Source organism: Ahaetulla prasina, chromosome 14 (genome assembly GCF_028640845.1).
Source record: "Ahaetulla prasina isolate Xishuangbanna chromosome 14, ASM2864084v1, whole genome shotgun sequence".
Taxonomy (NCBI): domain Eukaryota; kingdom Metazoa; phylum Chordata; class Lepidosauria; order Squamata; family Colubridae; genus Ahaetulla; species Ahaetulla prasina.
In genome coordinates this window covers 11,521,742-11,549,203 of record NC_080552.1, presented here as the reverse complement: position 1 = coordinate 11,549,203, position 27,462 = coordinate 11,521,742, and the positions used below count along the sequence as shown (strand labels likewise).

Here is a 27,462-nt window from a genome sequence, read left to right as displayed (position 1 = left end):
CGGGGAGGTCTTATTATTTTTGAGGTGCAGGAGGCGACAAGCGGGGTCACCTCACGGCTGCTGCTGACACAGCCGCTCGTCAGCTGTTCGCCCCTGAGGCTGTGCACACGCTTCCAGCCATGCTTCCCAGGACTTGGCACCATGCTGTCGGGCCTGCCATGCCGCTGCGACCGGATGTCCCATCACCACCGTCACTTCCCGTTCTTTGCTAACGACTTTTGCGGTGGCCATTATGGTGACAGAAGGGGTGCGGTGGCTAGGGTTGTGGGAGCGTCCTTTAGATAAGGGCGTGTGGGGTGCATGGGACATGTTCCCCCCTTCCTTCCCTCCCCCCCTCCGTCCTCGCCTCCTCACCTTGTGTTGTTTGCGTGGCAAGCAACTGGAGGAAATGGCGGGGACCGGCTGCGCATGCGTTTAAATATTTTCAGGAAGGGCTTATTTTCAGGGGAGGGCTTATTTTAGTACACACATTCAAAAACCTGATTGGGTTTATTATCCAGGGAGGTCTTATTTTCAGTGAAACCAGGTATAAGAAGATTTGTAGCTCAGGGTTGAGATGAGGGGTCCTTGGTGTTCTCTGAGCTTTGGTGGTTGGCTTGAAGACGCTTCATTACCAAACTGAGTAGCATCATCAGTATGAGGAAGTGTGGGTTGGTGGAGATACAGTGAGTCAAGCTATTGTCTCTAAACGAGGAGAAACCCCACCTTCTCTAGTACTGATGATGTTACCTAGTTGGGTAAAGAAACATCTGCAGGAAAACAATCCAGCTCAGAGACCACCAAGACTCCACCATTCATCAGAGCATCCAGGAACTCAGTTGGATCAGTGGTCAAAAGAAGGAAAGGTTATAATTTTCACGAGTCTGAATTTTGATGTCCAAAATAGTTTGGGCCTGCTGCTCCCTGTCCTCTCTGCTTTCCATATAAACAGGATAAAAACACCCAGGAGAAGCTGGTGAGATCAAAACTGGTGTAAGGTTTCCTGCCTAAGCAGGGGGTTGGACTAGAAGACCTCCAAGGTCCCTTCCAACTCTGTTATTCTATTCTATTCTGTTCCTGGTTGGTCCTTTCAGTTATAAAATTCCTCCGGAAAACGGAAGTCCCATCCAATGTTTTAATGTGATGTTTTTCCATTCACAAAAAAACTGCCAGTTTGGTTTTCTGGGATTTGATGGCCTCAGGTTTTAGAGAAGGGATCTAATTGTAGTTCGTTAAAGTCTTCTTGGTGTTGGAAATAACAGAATAACAGATAAATCATCAGCTATTAAGCCAGGGGTGAAATCCAGCAGGTTCTGACAGGTTCCGGAGAACCGGAAGCGGAAATTTTGAGCAGTTTGGAGAACCGGCAAATACCATCTCTGGCTGGCCCTAAAGTAGGGTGGGAATGGAGATTTTGCAATATCCTTCCCCTGCCACACCCACCAAGCCACGCCTACAGAACCAGTAGTAAAAAAAATTGGATTTCACCACTGTATTAAACATAACAGTCCTTGAACAGAGCTGGAAATCGGGTAAGACGGCAAGAGGAGCCCCGTCTTGCTCCAAGCACCCCAAAATAATAAGACTTCCCCGAAAATAAGGCCAAGCGCTTATTTCAGGGTTCAAAAAAATATAAGACAGGGTGTTATTTTCGGGGAAACACGGTATGTAGCAAAGCAACTTACTAGAGAGCTTCCAGGGTTGAGTTCACCCGTAGGGCAGAAGCCAAAGCCGCCGTTCCTTCATCCCCAATGGCATTTTCTTGCAAACTGAGAGACAATAAATGCAAAGGACTAGTTTACTTCACAGCTCAATGTTGGTGGAGATTTGACCATTATAGGCTCAAAAGTTTTGACAATACCCGCAATGGAAGAACAGTTTTGAAGATGATGGAAGATTGTGGCAATGACTTCTTGGATTAGAGAAAAAAAACACTATGTTGATGATTGACCGGAAACATCTTAACCATGTTTTTGCATAAAGTTTGCGTATGGGAGACGACCTATATAGCTACCTCGCATCTTCTGACCAGCCAGGAATTCTTTTGAATCCAATCAAACCCACTTCTGTTCATTCTGTTCAACGGAAGCCTTTGGGTGAGGATTCAACGTGGTAGCACCAACTTAGTTGGTGCTACTTACCCAGACCCATATGTGCTGTAATGGCTGCCTTCACCCCAAACTAAACATGGTGAGTTTTGTTAAACCTTGGTTAGTTTTGCTTTGTGGATTAATGTGTTGTGCAACCTCCTGCCTGTTTCACTGGTTTATGGTTGGCTGTACTGACTAAGTGCAGGTGAGGTTTTCTCAATGACCGTGTGTTGTGGCCTGCCAGCAGCCAGCGGAGCTGGTGATAGACTCAAACAGTGAGGAAGTTGGGGAGGAACATGAGCCAGTCCTAGAGTCTGGGGAAGGCTCTGATGAGTGCTGTGCGCCGGAGGCAGAGATGGGGCCAGGGCCATCCGGCAGTTATCAACTGCCTTCGGAGTCAGACATCAGTGAGGCAGAAGAACAGCTGGAGCCTGTTCCTGATGTGTGCATGTGCAGAGCTGCCAGGAGAAGGGAACAGCTAAGGAACAAGGGCCGACTCAGGAGTAAAGCCACAAGTGGACAGTGAATGGTCCCTCCCATAGGGAATAAAAAGAAGCGAAAAGGGAGTGGAGCTTGCAGGAGACAAGTAGCTCAATTCATTAGAGTGAAGATCTGTTCCTGACTTCTTGCCAAGTAATTGCTTCTACAGCCTGGCGTTTGGAGGATATCGGCCTGGCCGCTCTCCAAGCCTGATAAAGGTCCGTAGTTGTGAAATCTCTTGCAAGAATGTTGGCCAGGACTTTGCTGGAGAGGAATTCCCTTTAACCTAAATAAAAGAGATTTTATCGGGACGGGGAGTTTGCTTCATGCTCTTGGGAAGCCTAGGTCAGAACACCGTGTGCCATTGACGGGATATGTACTATTTAAGATGAAGGTAAAGGTAAAGGTTCCCCTCGCACGTACGTGCTAGTCGTTGCCGACTCTAGGGGGCAGTGCTCATCTCCGTTTCAAAGCCGAAGAGCCAGTGCTGTCTGAAGATGTCTCCGTGGTCATGTGGCCGGCATGACTCAACGCCAAAAGCGCACGGAACGCTGTTACCTTCCCACCAAAGGTGGACCCTATTTTTTCTACTTGCATTTTTACGTGCTTTCGAAACTGCTAGGTTGGCAGTTTCTATACTATTTAAGATTAAATAGTAAATATGCAATTCAAGCAGAGTCATCTCAAAGCATTCTGCTGCAACCCAATTCTCACATGTCTACATCAATCCTGAGATTTTAGAAAAGTGGATTACACACACACACACACCCCATTCATTGAAAAAACGGTTCATGTTAGACTTAGATGAAAACTTACTCCAAGATAGTCAGGCTCCTGTTGCATTGCAAAGCTAGATTCAGGGCCTTAGCAGCTTTGGCCTGAATGAAATTCCACTGCAGGCTAAAAGAAGAGAGAAAAATTAGAAAGGCAGCCAAATGTGGAGAGTATCAGTTCAGAATATGGACGCCCCATCTTTTCTCCAAAGTCCTTTTCCCAAATCCTTCCTTGAGTGACGTTTGGGATTACAGTTGTACAAGATGCAGGAAATATTGTTTTGGGGTTGTTGATTTTTTAAGAGTCAAAACAACTTTTTGTCCCTTTTAGGTAAGTATCTCCTATGCTCAAGGATATTCCTTGGACAGCAAAGATGACTAATAAGCCAGCACTGGAGCCCGTAACACCCAGACATATAATTGGAAGGCAAAAAAAAATCACACGACTGCGTCTCATTTATTTTGGCCATGTCATGTGTGTGTGGGGGGGAATGCTTTTAAAAGGAAAAAAAAGCCTCTGATGATCAGGCAACTCAGGTGGGATCGTCGCCACGATGTAAAAAAGATGTTGAGACTCTAGAAAGAGTGCAGAGAAGAGCAACAAAGAGGATTAGGGAACTGAAGGCTAAAACGTATGAAGAACGGTTGCAGGAACTCGGTATGTCTAGTTTAATGAAAAGAAGGAGTAGGGGAGACATGATAGCAGTCTTCCCATACCTCAGGGGCTGCCCCAAAGAAGATTTGGGGGTCAAGCTATTCTCCAAAGCACCTGAAGGCAGGAGAAGAAGCAATGAGTGGAAACTAATCAAGGAGAGAAGCAACTTAGAACTAAGGAGAAATTTCCTGACAGAACAATTAATAAGTGGAACGACTTGCCTGCAGAAGTTGTGAATGCTCCAACCCTGGAAATTTTTAAGAAAATGTTGGATAACCATCTGACTGAGATGGTGTAGGGTTTCCTGCCTGGGCAGGGGGTTGGACTAGAAGGCCTCCAAGGTCCCTTCCAACTCTGTTGTTATGTTATGTTATGTTATGTCAGAGGAGCCTTTTAAAAGCGTTTTTTCCTTCGGCCGTAGAGGTTGTAGAAAAAATGCTTTTAAAAGTAAAAAAAAAAAAAAGGTTGGCCACGCCCAGTCACATCATCCCCCCACCCACACGCACACCAAGTCACGCCCACAGAACCGGTAGTAACAATTACTACTAGTATTAGTACTACCACTATTTTTATAATCCCCTGGAGTAGGAAACTCAAGAGCATCTTGGGAGCTTCCATCCCTGCTTGATGTCCTGAGTTTGGCGTTGCATTTCAGGAAGATGCCCAGGCCTAAAAACCAGGATGAGGCCACGCCAAGAAAGACTTCAAACGCCACCTTGACATAAATTCCACAACTCACTGCAGAGAAGTGAGGGCTTGGTTCTCCTTCAGCGCCTGGGCGATGGCCTGGATCCCTTCGTCATGGAGCAAGTTGGCTGCCAAGCTAGAAAAAACGCCCGAAGAAAAGAAGGTTAAAAAGTTGCATGGATGCCGTTGAAGATTTAGCTTCACGGGGGTTATTTCAAAATAATATAATATACTCAGAGCTTCCTGGTTTTTAGCCCCATGGCTTTAATTGTGACACCAGCGTGGCTCTCAAAACTATCTGAGCAATATGTCTATGGAGATTCTCAGTCCTCCAGATCATTTTTTTCAAGAGGCAAACTGGACTTTCTGGTTTTTCTATGAAGTCGTTTCGCTTCTCACCCAAGAAGCTTCTTCAGCTCTGACCCACCATCCTGTCAGAGCTGAAGAAGCTTCTTGGGTGAGAAGCGAAACGTCTTCAAAGAAAAACCAGAAAGTCCAGTTTGCCTCTTGAAAAAAATGACCTGGAGGACTGAGAATCTCCATAGACATATTGCTCAGATAGTTTTTGGGATATACCTTTGGGATATCAAAGCAATAATTAAATAGCCAGCGTCCAAAAGTTGTAATGTGGTGCTATTACCAGAAGTTTTGCTCTTTGCGTTTAGGCCCGCAATAGATCTTTTTCAGAAATACATTTCTAAGAAAATTTCAAAAACTTTAGCAAGGGGTTCTCTGCCTGGTTGCTGGGTGGCCGTGGTCATGGTGGCCGTGGCCTAGTCAGCCTCCTGCACCATGGCAGGGGGGAGATTTTTGCCCTCCCTGGGTTCCAGAGGCTTTCCCCAAGCCTCCAGGAGGACAAAAATGGTCTCCCCAGACTCTGGAGGCCAGAAGGCCTTCCTGAACTTCTGGTAGGCCCGTTTTTCACCGTCCCTGAGCCTCTGCGCACACCCTGTACTTACCTGCATCCAAAACGGGACGTTTGGGGACTCCTGGGAGGGGAGGGAGGGGTGGGCCGGGCCAGCCAGGAGTTTGGGGGTTCTCCAAACTGCACAGAATCTTAGCTAGAGGTTCTCCCGAACCCCCAGCAGCCCAGCCCTGCCTAAGATCAAGTGTCCCAATAAACCAATGAAACACCTCCTCGATACAGGTAGTCTTCCATTTACAGTGCACAGAATGGGACAACTTGTCACAGCCAACTTGCTAAGGCCAACTCGCCATGGCCAATTTTCTACAGCCAGCTCACCATGGCCAACTCACCATGGGGCAACTCGCTTGCAGGACAGCTCAACAATTCTACTTAATTGTTTAAAATAAATAAAATATCGTTTTAATTTCTGCCATTCGCACTTCATCCTGTCCCTCCTTTTGCATCCTTTCTTTAATGCTTCTATTCCACGATTTCTTTGATATGAGTATAACTCTTGTCCTCCAGCGAGTCGGCTGCGGCGAGTTGGCCATGGCGAGTTGGCCATGGCAAGTACAACCCTTCATTACAAACAGACATGGGAAATTTGAAGATGAACATGGAAGGGACTCACTCCAGATTCTTCAGGGTGCAATTAGCTCGTAGAGCATTGGCGATGGCTTGCGCTCCCTCTTGGCTGATGGAGTTTTCCCGTAGACTTTTTTTTTTAAAAAAAAGGAAGGAAAAAAACCATTATTGGTGTTTTCTTACTACCTTTGTTTGGTATGACACTCCAGTCTGAGTTAAGAACATAGAAGAGGATGGGGAAATCTGCATCCTTACGATCAGGGGTGGGATTCAAAAATTTTAGCAACCGGTTGCTGGGTGGGCGCGGTCATGGTGGGCGTGGTCTACTCAGCCTCCAGCACCACGGCGGGGGTGGGGGAGTATTTTCGCCCTCCCCAGGCTCCGGAGGCTTTCCTCGAGCCTCTGGGAAATTGAAAACAGCATCCCCTGGGCTCCAGAGGCCCTCCAGAGGCCGGAAACGGGGCCATTTCTAGACTTCCAGGAGGCCCATTTTTCACCCTTTCAAAGCCTCCGCATGGGCCCTGCACTTACCTGGCATCCAAAATGGGCCATGTGGAAACTCCTGAGAGGGGCAGGGCGGGGTGAGCATGGCCAGCCAGTCCTTGCAACTACCCGTTCAGCGAACCAGGCTAAAATTAGCATCCCGTTCCCCAAAACCGGCTGAATCTCACCCCTGCTTACAATTCACTTTTGGGATGATTTAATAGCTAATTGTTTTATTTACACCCCCCCTCCCCCAACTAAAATATGAAGAAGTGAACATGAGAGATGAATCATCCAGATATCCCGAGCATCTGATAATCTTTGGGGAGGTATAATACTGTAAGTGTAAGTGTGCCGATAGAAGAGAAGGTTTATAATTGTTGTGCCTCGTCCGCTTTCCCCGCAGCCGGGGCCTTCTTATCTGCTTCCGAACGCTGAGAAATGTCCTAGCATGCCTCCCGGCCCCAGCCCTGGCTCCATGCCCAGACAGGCTGAGGAAGAAGAAGTGCCTCCAGCCCCCAGCCCTGGCTCCATGCCCAGGCAAACGGAGCAACTAGACCCCTCCCCCTCCCCCACAGCATGTGAGCCTGAGGAAGGTCAATTACCAACAGCTGCAGACTGGAGTGACCCTCACTTCAGGAGAATTGATAAGCGGCGTCAACAGAAGGAAGGGAGGGGCAGGCCGGGATAAGTGCTGAGTCATGGAGCCACACCCCATGGCCTATATAAAGGATCTGCTTTCTGGCATTCTCTGAGTCAGGCAAAGTCTACCTTATCTTGCTGAAATCACTTTCTGGTCTCCTGCCTGCCTTGAGAACTTTGCTAGGACTTTGGCAGAGCTGCAGAGACACGCCTGATTTGGATTTCCCTGACCCGGCCGTCAGCGGAGGAGTGGGACACGACAATAATTCAGACTTGAACTGTGGGGTCTTTGGTGCTCTCTGAGCTTGGTGGTTTTCTTGCAGACTGTTCTGTCCTCCTCCACCTCCGTCCAAATGATGGCTTAATTAGCTGGCACTATCAGCTCTGGCGGCAAAAGAGCCAACGTCTGCCAAGAACCCTTGTTATCTTCCACGACGCTGGTGAGTCACAAACTTCAGCTCTAGTCAATCAGTGGATTTGCCTGTTACAAAGAGACACAGCAGCTCTGGCTGCCTTTTATATCCTGTGGGGTGTGGCTCCATGACTCAGCACTTCCTAGGCCTGCCCCACCCTTGCTTCTGTTGTTCCCTCCTCTCCTGCCTACGAAACCTAGGATTCAACCAAGCCTGATTGCTGTCAGCTGGGTCTGCAGGCGTGGCCTGGGGGGGGGGAAAGAGTCAGAGGATGGAGGCCCTCATTATTTCTTCCACCTGGCCTGCTTCTGGCTCCTGGAGCTGAGCCAGGGAGCCGGTGCTCCTGAGGTAAGTCCTGACAGCCCTTCCTCCTCACTTTCCAAGTCACTTTCTGGCAGCAGCGCCAGCTCGGGAGGTGCAGACACAACACTGAGATTTCATTACCAAGCTAGGTAACATCATCAGTGCCAGTAATGAAATTTCTGCCAGAAAACTGCCAAGCTCAGAGAGCACCAAGGACCTTGCAAATGCAAGTCTGTAGGATTACCCCTGTTGACTTTGGCCAATGTGGTTAACAGTCACAGCCAACGGTATATTCTAAATATTCCTCCTTTTAGAATTGTAGGCAAAGGTCAGAAGACTTCATAGGAGTTAGCACTGGGCGCACCGCAATATGGACCTACTTGAGGCTGGTGAGACCTTGGTTGCAGCAGAGAGCGCGTGTGAGTGCCGTCACTCCGGTGTCGCTGATGGAATTGCTCTGGAGGCTGAAACAGATATAAAACCCAGGAAAATGAGAAAGGTGCCCTAGCTAGGTCGCTTCTTAATCGTATTCTTCCTGTTGTGTTTGAAGTTGTTGTTTTTTTCACGTAAGAATTGCAGTGATTAACTTAATAAGCCTGGCCAAAAAAAAAGGGGTGGGCTTAAAATTGACCATGATTCACTTAACAACTGCCTTGCTTAGCAACGGAAAGTCTAGTCTCAAATTATAGATATTGATATCCCACCTTTATTTTTACAAACAACCTGAAGTGGCGAACATATTTAACACATCTTCCTTCTATTTTCCCCACAACAACCACCCTGTGAGGTGAGTTGGGGTGAGAGAGAATGACTGACCCAAAGTCAGCCAGCTGGCTTTCATGGCTAAAACGGGATTAGAACTCCCAGTCACCTGGTGATTGGCCCAAAGTCAGCCAGCTGGCTTTCATGGCTAAGGCAGGACTAGAACTCCCGGTCGCCTGGTGACTGGCCCAAAGTCAGCCAGCTGGCTTTCATGGCTAAGGCAGGACTAGAACTCCCGGTCGCCTGGTGACTGGCCCAAAGTCAGCCAGCTGGCTTTCATGGCTAAGGCGGGACTAGAACTCCCAGTCGCCTGGTGATTGGCCCAAAGTCAGCCAGCTGGCTTTCATGGCTAAGGCAGGACTAGAACTCGGTCGCCTGGTGACTGGCCCAAAGTCAGCCAGCTGGCTTTCATGGCTAAGGCAGGACTAGAAATCCCGGTCGCCTGGTGATTGGCCCAAAGTCAGCCAGCTGGCTTTCATGGCTAAGGCAGGACTAGAACTCCCGGTCGCCTGGTGATTGACCCTAAGTCAGCCAGCTGGCTTTCATGGCTAAAGCGGGACTAGAAATCCCGGTCGCCTGGTGATTGACCCAAAGTCAGCCAGCTGGCTTTCATGGCTAAGGCAGGACTAGAACTCCCAGTCTCCTGTTTTCTGGGCTGGTGCTTTAACCGCTAGACCAAATTGACTCTAGTCTCTTTCCAAGACAGAGAAAAAGTCACCCCAATAGATAGAAACCAGCAGGATGAGCCACTTACTCCAGGGTTAGAAGGGTGAGATTCAACCTTAGTCCTTCAGCCAACGCTGCCGCACCCAAGTCGCCAACACAATTTCCCGACAAACTATAAAGAAAGAGCAATCAACGGAAGTCTATAAGTCACCGATTGATTTAAATCTGCAGAATGACACTTTTAACAAACGATTATAAATTTATGTTCTCATAGACTTGGTTTCCATTCCATCTGAGTTATCATCCCGCAAAGGGAGAAAAGAGATCTATTTATTTAAGAAAATTTATGTGGCTGCCCAACTAACTCTTAGTATCTCCGGGCAGCTTATAAAAATAAAAACTCAATAAAAAAAAAAAAGCAATAACCCCACCATCCCTTTGGCAACAATGATCAATCAAATAAGTCGCTTGATGGGCTCCATCCCTCTCTGGAGTCCCCAGGCCTGTTGGCAACTAGATATATACATCTTACGAATGGCCACCATCAATGGTTAATGACTCCTGCCCCGACCCTCTTGTCACCCCATGACTAAGGGGAGGCATCTTGTTTCTCACTCCTCACATGAGGTCCTTGAGCCCCCAGTTCCTCTTCAGGGCTTCGGCCAGCTGCTTTGAACCTTGCGGTCCCACCCCGTTCTTCTGGAGGCTGGGAAAGGAGAAGGAAAAGGACATCATGAATGGATCCAGACACGGAGCACTGTCCTTCTAAGTAGTGACTCGCTATTTCGGAAGAGGGCCGGTTTGAAGGGAGGGCCACGGATGTTTAGGGTCAGGAGGGGGTCTTTTCTAATTTGAGGAAGGGCATGTCATCAACTCTGTTTCTCTCGTGCTTTCACTTTCTCATCATTTGTCTGTCTGTCTGTCTCTGTGTGTCTGTCCCTCTCCCTCCCTCCCTCCCTCCCTCCCTCCCTCCCTCCCTCCCTCCCTCCCTCCCTCTCTCTCTCTCTCTCTCTCTCTCTCTCTCTCTCTCTCTCTCTATATATATATATATATATATATATATATATATATATATATATATCCATCCATCCATCCATCCATCCATCCATCCATCCATCCATCCATCCATCCATCCATCTCTTCTATTTATCTGTCGATAGATAATAATATAATCTATGTCTGTCTCTATCTATCTATCTATCTATCTATCTATCTATCTATCTATCTATCTATCTATCTATCTAATATACATAGATCTATCTATCTATCCATCCATCCATCCATCCATCCATCTCTAGCTAGCTAGCTAGCTATCTCTTCTATTTATCTATCATCTATATGTGTCTGTCTGTCTATCTATCTATCATCTATCCATCCATCCATCTCTTCTATTTATTTATTTATCTGTCTGTCTATCATCTCTATATCTGTCTCTGTTTGTCTGTCTATCCATCCATTCACCTATTTCTAGCTAGCTGTTTTGGCCGGCAGGATGCTACAGGAGGTGTCGGTCCCGCCTACCCCCCCATCCCCCGTCAGCGGCCCACAAAGAACTACAATGCTGATCCAGTCCTTGAAGAAATCCAGTTTGACACCCCTGGCCTAAACCGAAAAGTAGCCGACAGCCTGGAACACCAGTTGTTTCCCGGGAAGGGACCGGGTACAAACAATGCCATGTGGCAACGATGGGACAAACTCACTGCAGCGTCATCAGTGTTTGGTTGCTGGTGAGCACCTCGGCCAGGCCTGCTGCCCCTTTGTCCTTGATCAGGTTGCTCTGGAGGCTGGAGAAACAGAATGGCCTTGTCAGAAGGTCAAGGATCCAGGCAGTCCTCAACATACAGCCATTCAGTGGTTTAGAGGTTCCCCTACTTGAGCAGGGAGGAGGGGCTGGACTAGAAGGCCTCCGAGGTCCCTTCCAGCTCTATTCTATTCTAAATTCTAAGTTAGGAACCATGCAAAGTCACTACTCTGCTGAAAATAGTGGCTTACAAACCGTTCTCCCACTGAACAACCTTCACAGAGCTGTGGAGCCGTGGTGGCACAGTATTGCAGGCTAACTCACTGCTCGCTGCCAGCAGTTCGATCCTGACCGGCTCCAGGTTGACTCAGCCTTCCAGCCTTCCGAGGTGGGTAAAATGAGGAGCCAGATTGTTTAGGGCAATATACTGACTTTGTAAACCGCTTAGAGAGGGCGGTAAAGCACTGTGAAGCGGTATATAAGTCTAAGGGATATTGCTATTGCTCTTTTCCTTCCTTCCTTCCTTCCTTCCTTCCTTCCTTCCTTCCTTCCTTCCTTCCTTCCTTCCTTCCTTCCTTCCTTCCTTCCTTCCTTCCTTCCTTCCCTCTGCCCACTGCCAGCAGTTCAATCCTGACTGGCTCAAGGCTGACTCAGCCTTCCATCCTTCCAAGGTGGGTAAAATGAGGACCCAGATTGTTGGGGGGCAAGAGGCTGACAGCTTAGAGAGGGCGGTAAAGCACTGTGAAGCGGTATATAAGTCTAAGGGCTATTGCTATAGCATCCTCATGGTCCTCTGGTCAAACTTTGGCCGCCGGACAACCAGCGTCTGTCTATGATGGTTGCCAGATCCGGGGGGGGGGTTGTCATGAATGGCGCAGGCTGGTAAGGCCTGTTATTAAGAACAGCCTGTTATTAAGAACACAGCAGCCTACAATTACTGCAGGTTCGAGCCCGGCCCAAGGTTGACTCAGCCTTCCATCCTTTATAAGGTAGGTAAAATGAGGACCCAGATTGTTGGGGGGGCAATAAGTTGACTTTGTAAAAATATACAAATAGAATGAGACTATTGCCTTATACACTGTAAGCCGCCCTGAGTCTTCGGAGAAGGGCGGGGTATAAATGTAAACAAAAAAAAAATAAAAAATCACATGATTGTCATTTGTGACCTTCTCAGCCGGCTCCCGACAAGCAAAGTCATTCGCTTAACAGCTGCATGATTCACAACAACCGTGGCAAAAAGTAAAAAAATTGGGCATGCCTCATTTAACATCTGCCTTGCTCGGCAATGGAATCTCTGCTCCCAATTGTGGTCGTATGTCGAGGACTGCCTACTCAAGGCTTGTGGGTTCAAGCAAGGCCAAGAAAATGGGAATTGTCCTTACTTTAGCGAGAGCAAGTGTTGGTTGTTTTTCAAGGAGTCAGCCAGTGCCTTCGCTCCGTTGGGCCCGATGGCGTTGCTCCGAAGACTTTACAGAGGGAAAGAGAGGAAAATTAGCAGCGCACGGATCATCTCCCGAGTCTTCGATCGTCTCGGAAGATGGATTTTTAAAATGCTTTTTAAAAAATGGGATGAATTTTAAGCAGAGATAGAGGTTTCCCTGTTGAGTGGTGCGATGGCCTAGAGGTGGAGCTCTCGCCTCACATTCAGGAAGCTGGGAGTTCGATCCTAGGTAGAGGCAGATATTTCTCTCTCTGGGCACAATGAGAATATATCTGTTGAACAAAACTCCGCATTGGCGACAGGAAGGGCATCCAGCCAGTAAACACTCAGCTCCATTCAGTTGCCCAGACTCCACCCCGATGCAAGGGATTATGGGGTCATTAAAAGAAGAAGACGAAGATGATGATAGAGATTTCTCTGTTGGGCCAGGCTCAACTCAATGGCAGCCAGCTGCCGACCTCTCTCATAGCGCCACAATGTTTTGGTTTTTTTTTAAAAAAAACCCACCGAATACTTACTCCAGAGCTAAAAGGCTCCTGTTGACCATCATCGATTTAGCCAGAGCTTTTGCTCCTTTGGTACCAATCTGGTTTTCTGCCAAGCTGCCAAAAAAACCGGGTAATTTTAAAAAATAGTTTTTAAAAAAAAAACATTCCAGTTTACTAGCGAATGCCAAATATGGCTTTTTAGGCTGATGCCTCGCCGTGCATATTTTCCAATGAGACAAACTGAGACAGGAAGATCATTTTATTACAATTTATCAGAATATTCAGACAAAAGGGATTCCTCTGAAAAGAAGGTACACTAATCCTTAGCTTACATCCTTTTGTAGAGTTAACATAACAAAGAAAAAAATGAAAGAGAAAAGTTGACCGGACAGGATAAAAGTCACCTCCCCTTTGCATAGGGAATCAGCGACATGTAGTCAAAGATGTCACATATTTGCATCCCATGATATCATACATGTTCATTAAAATGAGGTCTGACGTCAGAAGGGGAAATAAACCAGACCCCAATTTATACTGCTAAACTTTTTTTTTCTTTTTGATCTGGAGCTAATCTCCAGCTTGTTTATCAGTTTAGGAATGTTAAAAGCTAATAAATCTGAACATCCTTTTAAAAGAGAGAAAATAAATCAAATTAAAATACAAAGTGTGCAGTGTTAGTAGTGCGCAGCGGCAGCCAAAAAAGCCATTGCAATCCTAAAGTGCATTAATCGAGATCAAGGGAGGTACTAATACCACTCTATAAAGCCTTAGTAAGACCACACCTAGAGTACTGCATCCAGTTTTGGTCACCACACTATAAAAAAGATGTTGAGACTAGAAAAGTGCAGAGAAGAGCAACCAAGATGATTAGAGGACTGGAGGCTAAAACATATGAAGAACGTTTGCAGGAACTGGGCCTGGCTAGTCTAGTGAAGAGAAGGACCAGGGGAGACAGGATAGCAGTCTTCCAGTATTTGAAGGGCTGCCACAGAGAGGAGGAAGGGGGTCAAGCTATTTCCCAAAGCACCCGAAGGCCAGACAAGGAATAATAGATGGAAACTGAACAAGGAGAGATTCAACCTGGAAATAAGGAGGAATTTTCTGGCAGTGAGAACAATCAACCAATGGAACAGAAGTTGCCTTCAGAAGTTGTGGGAGTTTCATCCCTGGAAGCTTTCAAGAAGAGGCTGAACTGCCATCTGTCAGAAATGGTATAGGGTCTCCTGATTGGGTTGGGGGTTGGACTAGATGACCTACAAGGTCCCTTCCAACTCTGTTAATCTGTAACTAGTTAGCAAGTTACTAAATCCATGTCATTTGGCACTCACTAGACAGTGCAAATTCTGTCCAAATTCTGTCGCAATTGTTTTTATGTAAATATGTTGTTTTCATATGCAGCATGGCTTTGTTGGGAAGTTGATGTTGTTTTATGGGAAAGGGACTGGACCCTCTTCCAAATCTCTTAAAATTAATTCAGACTAACTAAAATGGAGAAAAAACTTTTTGAGGCCCAGCATGAGCAGCAAAGGAAAGGTAAACATGCATTTCATTTTGTGATAAGAAGAGCCGAAAGAGGCTTCGGTTTCAGTGAAAAGTGATGCTCTCACCACGAGTGAGCAAGTGTTAGGCTAGAATTTGTGTAAATCCAGAATACTATTGCAAGAAGCCACCACACCCATCCACCCATTTCTAGAAGAATGAAATATTTTGAGGAATATTAAAAAGGCAGAATATTATATTGCCCCCAAAGGGAGAAATGGAGAAACATGCTCTTGAAGACAGAAAGCAGACTCAGCCTTTCTGAATAGCCCACCCACCCCCAGCACAGTGGTGGGATTCAGCCAGTTCGCACCACTTCAGGAGAACCGGTTGTTAACTTTCTGAGCAGTCTGGCAAACTGGTTGTTAGAAGAAATCAACACGCGAGCTCAAGACTTTCTTTTTTCACCAAGCGGGGCTGGCCTGATTGATTTTAGTATGGGGGGTTTTAGTGGGTTTTAATAGGGTTTTACTAAGGTTTTAGTTTTGATAAATTTTAGCTAATATTTTAAGTATACAGCGATTGAATCAGTTTTTTAAACTTGTTATTTTATTTTAATTTGTTAGGTTTCTTGTCGTTTTATTGGCTGCACACCACCCTGAGTCTTCGGAGAAGGGCGGTATAAAAATATGAATAAATAAATAAATAAATAAATAAATAAATTAGGGCAGAGAACCGGTGGTTAAGTTACTTGAATCCCACCATTGCCCCAGCAGATATTTTGTGCCCTTTTAATAAAGATTGGGCCAGCCTATCTACAAAACAAAAGACTTTCAGCTCCAGGGTTATGGGGTTAAGAAGAACAGGACACGACCCTTCAGGGCATAATAGGATTAACCCACTACCATTTAGCAGAAGAAACAGTGCTCACTACATTGCACAATCTCCAAACTTAGCTCAGACAAAAACACCTAGGATTTGTCCTTTGCCTATAGAGCCAGCTATGACCCCTATATGGCCCCATGGGAGTCTGACAACAGCCAATAGGATATGTGTCCTTGCACAGGAACAGGAAGTTCAAGTGCAAAGCCCAAGAGAAGGTATAAAAAAACCTCACTCTTAACTCCATGTGTTCAGCTGCACCAGAACTACAAACGTGTGGTTCTGCTTCATCAATAAATGGGACCCTCTTTTCAATCAGCCTCCAGCCTCCATTTTGTCTCCAGTACCTTTTTCCTGGCTTGGAACTGAATCAGATGGAGATTTTTTTCCCACGCTATCTAAAAAAAAATGTCGCACTCAATTGAAGCAACTACTACCCAGTCATTTACAAGTCATTTTCGATCCCCATCGCTCCGTCCTATCTGTAAGAAATGATTCCTAAAAATACAGTCGTCTCCTTCAAATTATAGTGTCAGAGGAGATCAATGGTCATCCATCATAAGAAACTGCATTATTAAATATTTGTTCTTTATTGTCTTACAAGTAATAAAAGCCTTGGGACATCAAGAAAAGTGACAGCCGCAAAGAATTTGTCTGTCTTGTCTCAATTTGGCACTGCTAGAAATCAACAGGGATAGGATCTCTGATAGATAGACCAAGGAAGGAGAAGCAGAAAATGAACTCTCTCTTCTATCACTGTTATGAGGTTGCAGTCTTATTGTCAGCAGTGGGAGCGATACCATAATTTCATCCCAAAACAAGCATAATTTCTTCCCCAAATAGGGGATAATTCTGCCAGCTGCTAATCATTTCCAAGCATGGAAACAGAAATATAAAATGCCCGTGTTCGATCTGTACAGCGAATGAAAGAGAGAGAAACAGGAAGAGAAAGGAAGAGAAAGAGAGAGAAAGAGAAAAAGGAGAAGGGAGGAGAAAGAGAAAGGAAGAGAAAGAATGAGAGAGAGAGAGAAGGAGAAGGGAGGAGAAGGAGAAAGGAAGAGAAAGAATGAGAAAGAAAGAGAGAGAGAGAGAGAGAGAAAGAGGAGAGAGGAGGAGAAAGAAAGAATGAGACAGAGAGAGAAAGAGAAAGAAAAAGAGCAAAAAAAGGAGAAGGGAGGAGGAAGAGAGAGAAAGAAAGAGAGAGAAAGAAGGAGAAGGGAGGAGGAGAAAGAGAGAGAAAGAGAAAAGGAAGGAGAAGGGACAAGGAGAAAGGGAAAGAAAGAGAAAGAAAAGGAAGGAGAAAGAGGAAGAGAAAGAAAGAGAGAAAGAGTGGGAAAAAGAACAAGGAGAAGGGAGGAGAAAGAAGAGAAAGAATGAGAAAGAAAGAAAGAGAGAGAGAGAGAAAGAGGAGAGAGGAGGAGAAAGAAAAGGAAGAGAGAGAGAGAAAGAGAAAGAAAAGAGCAAAAAGAGAAGGGAGGAGGAAGAGAGAGAAAGAAGAGAGAAAGAAGGAGAGAGAGAGAGAATTGTCTTGTCAATGAGAAATACCTGATTCTTTATAGATATTGAAAGTCTCCAATTTGGCTGAGATGGCTAAAATCTCAGCCTTCTTGAAAGACAGTACTCAAGAAAAATATTTAAACGAATGGAAGAACTGGATTGACTATATTCAAAACAGATACCAGATTAAGAGAGATCAGATTGCCTTTGAATGAAGGAAGTAATTTTTGATTTTAATGGAGGAAGTCAGGATATGCGAAAGAGAAGGATTATAATGGTGTTAGATCTTAACAATTTAATGTCTGAATGTTTGTTTATTGAACTATACCTTGAGTTTGCTCCGGGAAGTCTGGCGGGGGGGAGGGTGGTTTTGGAGGAAGGGAGGAAGGAGGAGCGATGGGGGGAAAAATTCATTTGTTTTTGTAAAACTTTTTCAATAAAAAAAAAGAGAGAAATACCTGATTCTTTGAATCTGACAGTCTTTCCCGCTCAGCACACTGCTGAGGAGGTCCATGGAACAGTCTTTCAACTGGTTACAATCCAACCTTGCCAGGAAGAAAAGGAGAAAAAAAAACCCCAAAGCATTTTCCATTAATCCAAGGTGGGGAGAAGAAAGAAACGGATGGGTTATCTGAGCGCCGATGGAGAAATGGTGAAGTGTACCCAGTGGCTGTGAGAACATTTGACCAAAGGAGGCTGGGTGGGTGTGAACCGAGGCGATAATCTGTCTTGAACCTATCTTGAATTGTTGGTTTGAAAAGGAAGATGAAGACCGGACAGAGCAGGGAGATTCAAATTCTAGTTTTCTTCAGCCAGATGTCTATAGAGAGTCTCCATCATCCAGGTCATGGTTGTCCCAATGATGTGGATTTGTTGTTGTTTTTTTATTTTCCAAAAGGCAACTAGACTTTCTTGGGGGTTTTTTGTTTGAAAACATTTTGCTTCTTAACCAAGAAGCTACTTCTGAACTAAAAGAACCGGAAAAGCGTCTTGGGTAAGAAGCGAAATGTTTTCAAGCAAAACAAAGAAACAAACAAAACCCAAGTAAGTCTAGTTGCCTTTTGAAAAAAAAAGCACATTTGGAACCTGAACCATGGAAATTTCCAGAAACAATCCAAGAAGCTGCCAATCCTGAAGCAAACCTGGCTGGGGTCATCTTTGCGGCTTCAGGGTTGCCACTAGATGGGAGGGGGAGGGAAATACTTAACTGGGGCTTTGCAGTCAAAACAAAAGGTTTTCCTGTGGGAACCAAGGTCATTCCAACAGGTGGCTGGGGAGAGGAAGAGTAAAGTAACCAAGCAACCGGCCAGCACTTCTATTGGACCATATGACTGATGACTTGGGGGAAAGGGGAAACTTTTACTTTTTAATCGGGTGAAAACCATGGGAACCTTCAGAGTCGGGTTGTGCCAATATGGTGTATCCAATAAATTGTTCTTTGAGGAATCTACTTGCCTCGGAGTTCTGCTTTCAATGGGTGCATTACTTGGAACACTGACATTAGCGTTATGGGGAAGGGGGTAAAAGTACTGAATGAGAAGAGGGGAGGTCCACATTCTAATTCACCCCAGCCATGGAAGATCCAGGGGGATGTTGGGCCAGTTCTTCCCTTTCAACCCAAGAGGTGTGATGGTGTAATGGCGAAGGTTCCTGTTGTGGGAGAAAATATAAGGAGGGAGAACTTTGTGCATCAATGGTGATATTCAGCTGTTTCTATCCGGTTCGGGCGAACCAGTAGCAGCAGATGTGGGAAGCTCCGCCCACCTGCCCGGACGTCATCATGTCCCGTTTTTGATGCTCTGTGATGCGTGGAAGGCCCTGCGCATGCGTGGAGGTGGCGAACCGGTAGTGAAGGTAAGTAAATACCACCCCTGAGCACCATGGACTCATCAATGAAAGACAGGATATGCATCTAATAACTGCCTAAATAATCAAGCTCTGATGAGCTTCGTCTCTGTACAAATCCTGGATAAGACCTACCTGAGACTGCGGCAGTAAAGAAGCTGAGAGAGAAGGCTTTGCAAGATGTGATAAGTGAGACAATTGGAGAGGTTGGCTTCTTCCACACACGCCTCTGATGTCTGTAGAACGTAAGCCAAGGCGGAGCAATTCATCGGTGTCAACGTTCCAGCTAAGTTCTCGGTTTTCATGGCCTCCTCAACGTTGGCAGCCACCTCTGTGTGCTGAAGCTCATGTAAGCAGCGCACGAGGTTCACAGTCCTGCAGGAGACAAGTTGGTCCACTGCCAGGAAGTTCTGGAAGAGGCCCACCACGTGACTCCGGTAGCCGTGGTGTTCGTCCCTCACCAGGAACCAATCGGACAAGACTTTGTTTACCTGTGAGGAAAGGAGACCGACAAGGAAGCGTATAAAAATGTCCAGGTGTCCATCCTCGGATTGTAAGGATCTCTGGATGGCATTTTTTACATGGTTGACAAAGCCCAGCTTGGGCCAAGACATGCCACTTTCAACAAAGAGGTCAAAGAGGGCCCGCTTTGCCGCGGAATAATAATAAGTAGCCGCTAGATATTCCTGAAACGTTAAGTGGGAGAAATAGTAGATGCTAGAAACCGGGGTCTCTTCCTTAAGCAAGATCCTACTGGACAAGCTGAAGTGAAGGGAAGAGAGGTCAACTCCGTAGGCTTTCATATCCTGCTCAAAAAACATGTACTTCCTCTTGATCAGGCTGTAGAAGGCCAGCCGGCCCAGCCCATTCATCACCTTCTTGCCGTTGCTCACCATTGGTTCAATCCGGAGGACTTCCTTCTGTCTCCCTTGCCAATCACTGCACAGCAATATTTTAAAGTAATAGGAATAGATTTCCGACAAAGTCTTAGGAACGGCTGAAGTTTCAAGAGGCCGATCAGCGGCTGTTAGAAAATAGCCCATCGATGAGCCACAGATGCAGCAAAATGCTGGCACGGTGCAGAGGGCATACAAGGACCGGTTGGTCTTGAGCTGTTGCATCACACCATCTGCCAAGCTTCGGTTTTCGCTGAACATGTGATCTAAGTAGTTTTTGATTTCTGCATCTCCAAAACCTTGTACCTCGGTCAACCGGTCCACAAGACCCCCTGGGATTTGGCTGGTCGCTGTTGGCCGGGATGTAATCCAGATGGACATCTTTTGCAACAGGTGACCTCGGATGATGTTGGTGAGTAGGTTGTCCACTTGGATTTCCTTCTGGGGGTCTGTGCAAACCGTTGCGTTGGAAAAATCCAGAAGTGTCTTGAATTCATCTAGTCCATCCAGGATCAGAAGGGCTCTGGCGCTGCTCATGGGAAGAGCCCTCAGGTCCATTAATTGGGGGGCTGCCATCCTGACCAGCTTCTCGGCTGACAGTTTGTCGTAAGCGTTCAGTTCCCGAAAAGTGAGAGGCAAAACAAACATAAATTTTTTGCTCAGCTCTCTCTTCGCCCAAGCGTGGACAAAGAATTTCACCAAGGTGCTCTTGCCGATTCCTGCCACGCCAATCGTCACCGAGACCCGTGGAGGTCTGCTCAACTTGGAGAGAGGCAGGAAGAGCTTTTCCAAGGGGATCTTCTTAGAGACGTTCCTTAAGCCGTTGGCGGTTTCAATCTGTATGAAATCGTGTTGCTTCTGCTGGAGATCGCTCAGCCCTTCCACGAGGAGGAGATCGGTCAACCTCTCCAAAGGGATGAGTTCTGGGTTAGCCCCACACCAGGTCTGAAGACCCTCAATGTGCCTTTGGACCATTGGTTCTGTGAAGAAAGAAGGAAGAGAATGACCAAATGACCAGAGATACAGGAATGTCACATCAGGGATTGGGGTATTTGTCTAATAAGCCACAGGTGGCTGACAAGATTTTTTTTTTATTTACATTTATATCCCGCCCTTCTCTGAAGACTCAGGGCGGCTTACATTGTGTAAGGCAATAGTCTCATCCTATTTGTATATTTATATACAAAGTCAACTTATTGCCCCCCCAACAATCTGGGTCCTCATTTTACCTACCTTATAAAGGATGGAAGGCTGAGTCAACCTTGTTCACTACTTTATTTTATTTTATTTATTTATTTGCCAAGCATATATAAGGTATCAGATATAAGTATAAAGATGATTATGAATATAGGAAATGGATACAAATAAATGGGGGACAGTAGGCAAGGACGGTAGGAATGCTGGTGCGCTTATGCACGCCCCTTACAGACCTCTTAGGAATGGGGTGAGGTCAGTCTAAGGTTAAAATTTGGGGGGGATTGGGGATGAAACCACAGAGTCAGATAGTGCATTCCAGGTATTGACCACTCTGTTGCTGGAGTTGTATTTTCTGCAATTGAGTTTGGAGCGGTTTACCTTATGTTTGTATCTATTGTGAGCTTGTGTATTATTGCGGTTGAAGCTAAAGTAGTCATTGACAGGTAGGACAGATAATCCAGGTTGTGGTAGATAATTTTGTGTACTACGCTTAGGTCAGACCAAAGGCGGCGTAGTTCTAAATTGTCTAATCCCAAAATTTCAAGTCGGGTAGCATTAGGGATTCTGCTGTGAGCGGAGGAGTGGAGTACACTTCTTGTGAAATATCTCTGGACTCGCTCAATTGTATTAATGTCTGATACCCAGTGTGGGTTCCAGACAGACGAGCTGTATTCGAGAATTGGTCTAGCAAAGGTTTTGTATGCTCTAGTTAGCAGTACAATATTACCGGAGAAGAAGCTCCACAAGATTAGGTTAACAACTCTTAATTCCTTTTTGACAATGCTGTTACAGTGGGTTCTACAATAAGGTTGAAGGGAAGGGCTCTCTTCTAAATGCATCCCTTCCTTTTCATGACTCAAACATCATGATGCTCAGCACTAAAAGATAACAGAGTAAGTTGTTTGATGTTTAGGGCTTTGAAAGGTATAATAGGAATCCCCTCCAAAATTCTGAACTGAAGGAACTGGAGACAATTCTATCAGTCAGTGTTGGCTTCAAAGGGAAATGAAAGTTCAAGTTATTTCTTCTTTATATATTTAAAAACTCCCATATGGGGAAGAACCCTAAACCAATATCCATACAAGGCCAGGAGTGGTTGAAGCATCTTGAAAGAAACGTGGTCCATGGCGTAAAATCACTTTTATTTTTATGTTGCTAAAAGTTGTTCTCATCTTGAGGTTAAAGACTAGCAAACCCTGCAAAACTGTCTAGATGACTCACATACAAAAGTATTTTTCATAACCCTTAATGGAGATGGAAATGGAGATGGATGAGGGGGAGGGGGACGGGGAGGAGGAGGAGGAGATGATTCCAAGCTGTTTTTTGCAATTGAAAAAATCCTGTTAGTCAATTGCAAAAGGCAGCTTTATCTGGAACAGCTCACGTCCTGCGAGGATATCTTTAACGCCATCAAACAACATCTGCCTATCCCGGGTCCCAGGTTCTCAACAGTTGGGCAAAAATGCCAAATCCAGCCTAAACATCTGGCCGATTGTGCACCCAACTGCAATAAAATAGAGCAAGAATGCGTCCCCTGGTAAGACTATCTACTCACCATCCATCAGGGGTTTGCTGGGATCATTAGCTGCAATAGAGCGATGACATGGTTCACCCTTCAAAACTGTCTACTTGATGCATTCCATGGGATGTCTTACTGGAAAAGCCTTTATCCATGATTCTGAAGGAGGAAAAAAAAAGATTATTGCTGAGGCAGGAGGGAAAACTATTGCTTCTATTAACTGGGTTTTATTGCTGGGTCGTTTCTGACTAACTATGAAGTCGGTTTCATAGATTTTCAATTGGGTGAAGGTCTGGGCTATTCTCAGCCCATTCCAGCAGTGGAAGATGATTATCTTGAAACTCAAAATAATAATAATAATAATGTGTTACTTGAAATAGATTCTGAAAGGGATTTGGTAAAGGACTGTATGATAAAGTGGGCACAAAATTTTCAGGAGCCAATATTGTTGGAAACTTGGGAAAAAAATTGGGTTAGAAATGTTAAATTTACGCAGGCACAGAATTTAAGGGAAAATTTTTACAAAATGTTTTATAGATGGCATTTAGATCCTAAGAAACTATCGTGTATGTATCCAGATATGCAAGCAAAATGTTGGAGATCTAATTGTGATGACGCTACATATTTCCATATCTGGTGGACTTGTAAGAATATTAAGGCTTTTTGGATAAAAATTTGGTAGATTTTACAAAATGCTCTGAAAAAGAAGATAAAGTTCCTGCCGCAATTTTTTCTGCTGGGAATTATTACAGGCTCTAGGGTAATTGAGACTAAACTGTTTTTAAATCTAATAACAGCAGCAAGATTACTGATAGGACAGTATTGGAAGAAAAAAGAAGTACCCACAATAGAAGAATGGATATTGAAAGTTGCCAATTTGGCTGAGATGGCAAAAATCTCAGCCTTTTTGAAAGACAATACACAAGAAAGATATTTAAACGAATGGAAAAAATGGATTGACTATATTCAAAGCAGATATCAGACTAAGAGTTATCAGACTGCCTTTGAATGATTAGGATGTATTATTTCTGATTGTTCTGGGGGAGGTCAGGATTTGATGAGAATTGTAGGAGTATAATTGAGTTAGGAGGGAAATTTTTTTTAGTATATGTTTGTTTTATTTTTAACTATACCTTGTGTTTGTTCCGGGAAGTCGGGGGGGGGGGGAGGGGGGAAAGGGGTCGGAACTTTGTAAAACTTTTTCAATTAAAAAAAAAAAGTAGTGTTATTAGCCATCAACCCTCAAAAATACACTTTTTCCAAAAGGTTTCCACAATTTTGGCCACTGCTGTATATTGCATTGTTTTTCTTTTTTCACTTTGTTTCAGTGTCCCTCTTTTCTGCATCTGTCCTCTGCGTGCTTTACTATCATCTTGAAGAATGGCTGAATGTGTAGGATACACTTTGGTATTAAAGAGGGGGAGAAACCCCCCCCCCCCAGTTAGCTACGTCTGCAAAAGGACGATGACTCAGATAGTCCCATCTCTTCAGGTCAGGAAATAAAAAATAAAAACTCCTCCGCTGAAAAGCTCTGGCAGGCAACCCGAATGGTGGTAGGACAGGACTCAGGTCTCCAAGAACAAAAACCAAATTGCATTTTGTATCATAAATACCATTTACGATTCTCGCTCTCCGTTTTGTGAAGCTTCCCCAGGATTTGATTCTTGTGATTCTGGGTTAAAGCCACGAATGTTTCCTGCAAGCATCTTCAGCCATTTCCCTTGCTGTTGTATTAAATTTAAAACTTAACAAAACCATCCCTCACTGGTTACACTTCCCATGTACACATCCGCACATCAGTGGCCAGAAGATGCTATAATGCGACTGCTGTCAGAAGACACACAACCGTTTTTTTCCCGAAGGCCATCACTCTGCTAAACAAATAATTCCCTCAACACTATCAGACTATTTACTGAATCTGCACTACTATTAATCGTTTCATAGTTCCCATCACCAATCTCTTTCCACTTATGACTGTATGACTATAACTTGTTGCTGGCAATCCTTATGATTTATATTGATATATTGATTATCAATTGTGTTGTAAATGTTGTACCTTGATGAACGTATCTTTTCTTTTATGTACACTGAGAGCATATGCACCAAGACAAATTCCTTGTGTGTCCAATCACACTTGGCCAATAAAATTCTATTCTATTCTATTCTATTCTATTCTATTTTATTCTATTCTATTCTATTAAGCTTTGAAGGAAGAGGCCAAATCTTGGCTACACCGTTGTCAGGAATGCACCTCTTGTGACTTTTAGCTACCTAATCGGCAAAGAAATTTAAAATAGTTTTTGCTTTCTCCTGGTTTTTTTTTTTTAAAAAAACCATCCCCAAAATACAGGTTACGACCAGGATTGAGCCCCAAAATTTCCGTTGTTAAGTGAGACAGTTATTAAGTGAATTTTGCCTCATTTTACCACTATTCTGGCTACGGCTGTTAAGTGAATCACTGCCGTTGTTTAAGTTAGTAACACGGTTGTTAAACGAATCTGGCTTCCCCATTGACTTTACTTCTCAGAGGTCGCAAAACAGGATCGTATGACACACACACACACCCCCAGGACGTTGCAACCGTCATAAATGTGAGTCAATTGCCAAGCATCTGCCTTTTCATCCCTTGATTATGGGAATACCGCAATGGTCTTAAGTGTGAAAAATGGTCACAAGTCCCCTTTTTCCAGTGCTGTTGTAACTTTGAACGGTCACTAAATGAACTATTGTAAGTTGAGGACTACCTGTACGTAGAGGTACACACTCTTAATTCCCTACCTTCTCTGTGAATACTTACATTTCTTGAAGTTCCTCCAGGACTCCTTGAAACTTTCATTTTAAATCCAACTTCCAGCTTATTTGAAAGCCAAATTTCTTTATTTTTGAGCGCTTCCCTTTTGAATATGTCTCCTTGTATGGAAGACCCGGTTTTGAATGATGATATCCTGTCCGGATCAACGGTTTCCAAACACTGAGAGTTTTTATGATAAAAAAAGGTAGATTCAAGTCTCTTATGGGATGCCTTCGGTCCAAGAATAAAGTTGCGATGAGGCTAACTCGGGTTGCAAACGACAGCTTTTTCTTGTCACTGAATTGCCGACATGGTTCCAGCAACGTTGCATTCTCTTTTTTAATGATTTTTTTTTTGAGTTCAGAGTTTCACTGTTCACCTCTTCCTGTGCTGCGGGGGTCTGAGTCGATCTTCCTTCCTGTTCGTTGCACAGCCTACAAGACAACCTGGTGCAGTGAGGTGGCCACCCAGAAGCAACGTGACAGAGGGTGAACCACAGGGTATCTTGGTTGATGGTACCAGACTGTAGCAAAAAAAAAAAAGAAGAAGAAGAAAAAGAAAAAGAAGAAGAAGAAGAAGAAGAAGAAGAAGAAGAGGAAGAAGAGGAAGAAGAGGAAGAGGAAGAAGAAGAAGAAGAAGAAGAAGAAGAAGAAGAAGAAGAAGAAGAAGAAGAAGAAGAGAAACCACCTCTCTTTTGATGTGAAAAATCAGCTAGGTGGGATCCCATTCAATCAATTAAAACAGAGTTAGGATAGCAGAGTATATTTGTAGCCCAGGGTTGAACGGTGAGGTCCTCAGTGCTCTCTGGGTTTTCCTGCAGATATTACCAACTAGGTAACCTCATCAGTGCTAGAGGGAGTGGGGTCTGCTCTCTTCTTACAGCCATGGCCAAAATTGTGGAAACCTTTTGGGAAAAGTGTATTTTAGAATAGAATAGAATAGAATAGAATAGAATAGAATAGAATAGAATAGAATAGAATAGAATAGAATAGAATAGAGGAGTAGAATAGAATAGAATAGAATAGAATAGAATAGAATAGAATAATAATAATAATAATAATAATAATAATAATAATAATAATAATAATAATAATAATAATAATAATAATTTAATTTAATTTTTATACCGCCCTTCTCCCGAAGGACTCAGGGCGGTGAACAGGCAGATAAAATAATACAATACATTTCAATAAAAACAATAGAATTCTTTATAGGCCAAGTGTGATTGGACACCCAAGGAATTTGTCTTGGTGCATACGCTCTCAGTGTACATAAAAGAAAAGATACGTTCATCAAGAATCATAAGGTACAACACTTAATGGTCGTCATAGGGAACAAATAAGCAATCAAATCATAATAGGGAACAGTCAATATAAATCATAAGGATATCAGTAACAAGGTTACAGTCATACAGTCATAAGTGGAAGGAGATGGGTGATGGGAACGATGAGAAGATTAATAGTAGTGCAGATTTAGTAAATAGTTTGACAGTGTTGAGGGAATTAGTTGTTTAGCAGAGTGATGGCGTTCGGGAAGAAATGGTCCTTGTGTCTAGTTGTTCTGGTGTGCAGTGCTCTATAGCATCGTTTTGAGGACAGGAGTTGAAACAGTTTATGTCCAGGATGTGAGGGGTCTGTACATATTTTCCCAGCCCTCTTCTTGATTCGTGCAGTATACAGGTCCTCAATGGAAGGCAGGTGGGTAGCCATTGTTTTTTCTGCAATTCTAATTATCCTCTGAAGTCTGTGTCTGTCTTGTTGGGTTGCAGAACCGAACCAGACAGTTCTAGAGGTGCAGATGACAGACTCAATCATTCCTCTGTAGAACTGAATCAGCAGCTCCTTGGTCAGTTTGAGCTTCCTGAGTTGGCACAAAAATAACATTCTTTGTTGTGCTTTTTTGATGCCGTTTTTGATGTTAGCTGTCCATTTTAGATCTTGCAATATGGTAGAACCTAGAAATTTGAAGGTCTCTACTATTGATACTGTGTTGTCTAGTATTGTAAGAGGTGGTAGTATGGGAGGGAGGGTTTCTTCTAAAGTCCACCACCATTTCTACGGTTTTGAGTGTGTTCAGTTCCAGATTGTTCTGCTCGCATTATGAGGCTAGTTATTCAACCTTCCTTCTGTATGCAGACATTGGGTATTCGATCGGCTTCCTCTTCTTGGCATTCTCCAGAGATGCTATTGCTTCAACGCCCAGCGACTGGAATGCTAGAAATTTTATTTATTTATTCTGCAACTGTATATGGCCACTACTTT

General features: G+C 44.4%; 1 protein-coding gene across 1 annotated transcript in view; it reads right to left on the bottom strand.

Moving 5' to 3' along the window:
• NLRC3 (NLR family CARD domain containing 3) overlaps positions 1-25,641 on the bottom strand; it is a 29,521-nt gene extending 3,880 nt beyond the window's left edge. The window contains exons 1-14 of the mRNA XM_058157546.1: positions 25,208-25,641; positions 22,447-22,569; positions 18,934-20,674; positions 17,412-17,498; positions 13,126-13,209; positions 12,549-12,632; positions 11,126-11,209; positions 10,048-10,131; positions 9,514-9,597; positions 8,378-8,461; positions 6,203-6,286; positions 4,717-4,800; positions 3,366-3,449; positions 1,665-1,748 (exon numbers count right to left, since the gene is read on the bottom strand). Coding sequence (XP_058013529.1) covers positions 1,665-1,748; positions 3,366-3,449; positions 4,717-4,800; positions 6,203-6,286; positions 8,378-8,461; positions 9,514-9,597; positions 10,048-10,131; positions 11,126-11,209; positions 12,549-12,632; positions 13,126-13,209; positions 17,412-17,498; positions 18,934-20,674; positions 22,447-22,453 — 2,675 coding nt within the window. The 5' untranslated portion in view covers positions 22,454-22,569; positions 25,208-25,641. The remainder of the gene's footprint in view (positions 1-1,664; positions 1,749-3,365; positions 3,450-4,716; positions 4,801-6,202; positions 6,287-8,377; positions 8,462-9,513; positions 9,598-10,047; positions 10,132-11,125; positions 11,210-12,548; positions 12,633-13,125; positions 13,210-17,411; positions 17,499-18,933; positions 20,675-22,446; positions 22,570-25,207) is intronic.
• Between the last annotated feature and the right edge of the window lie 1,821 nt (positions 25,642-27,462).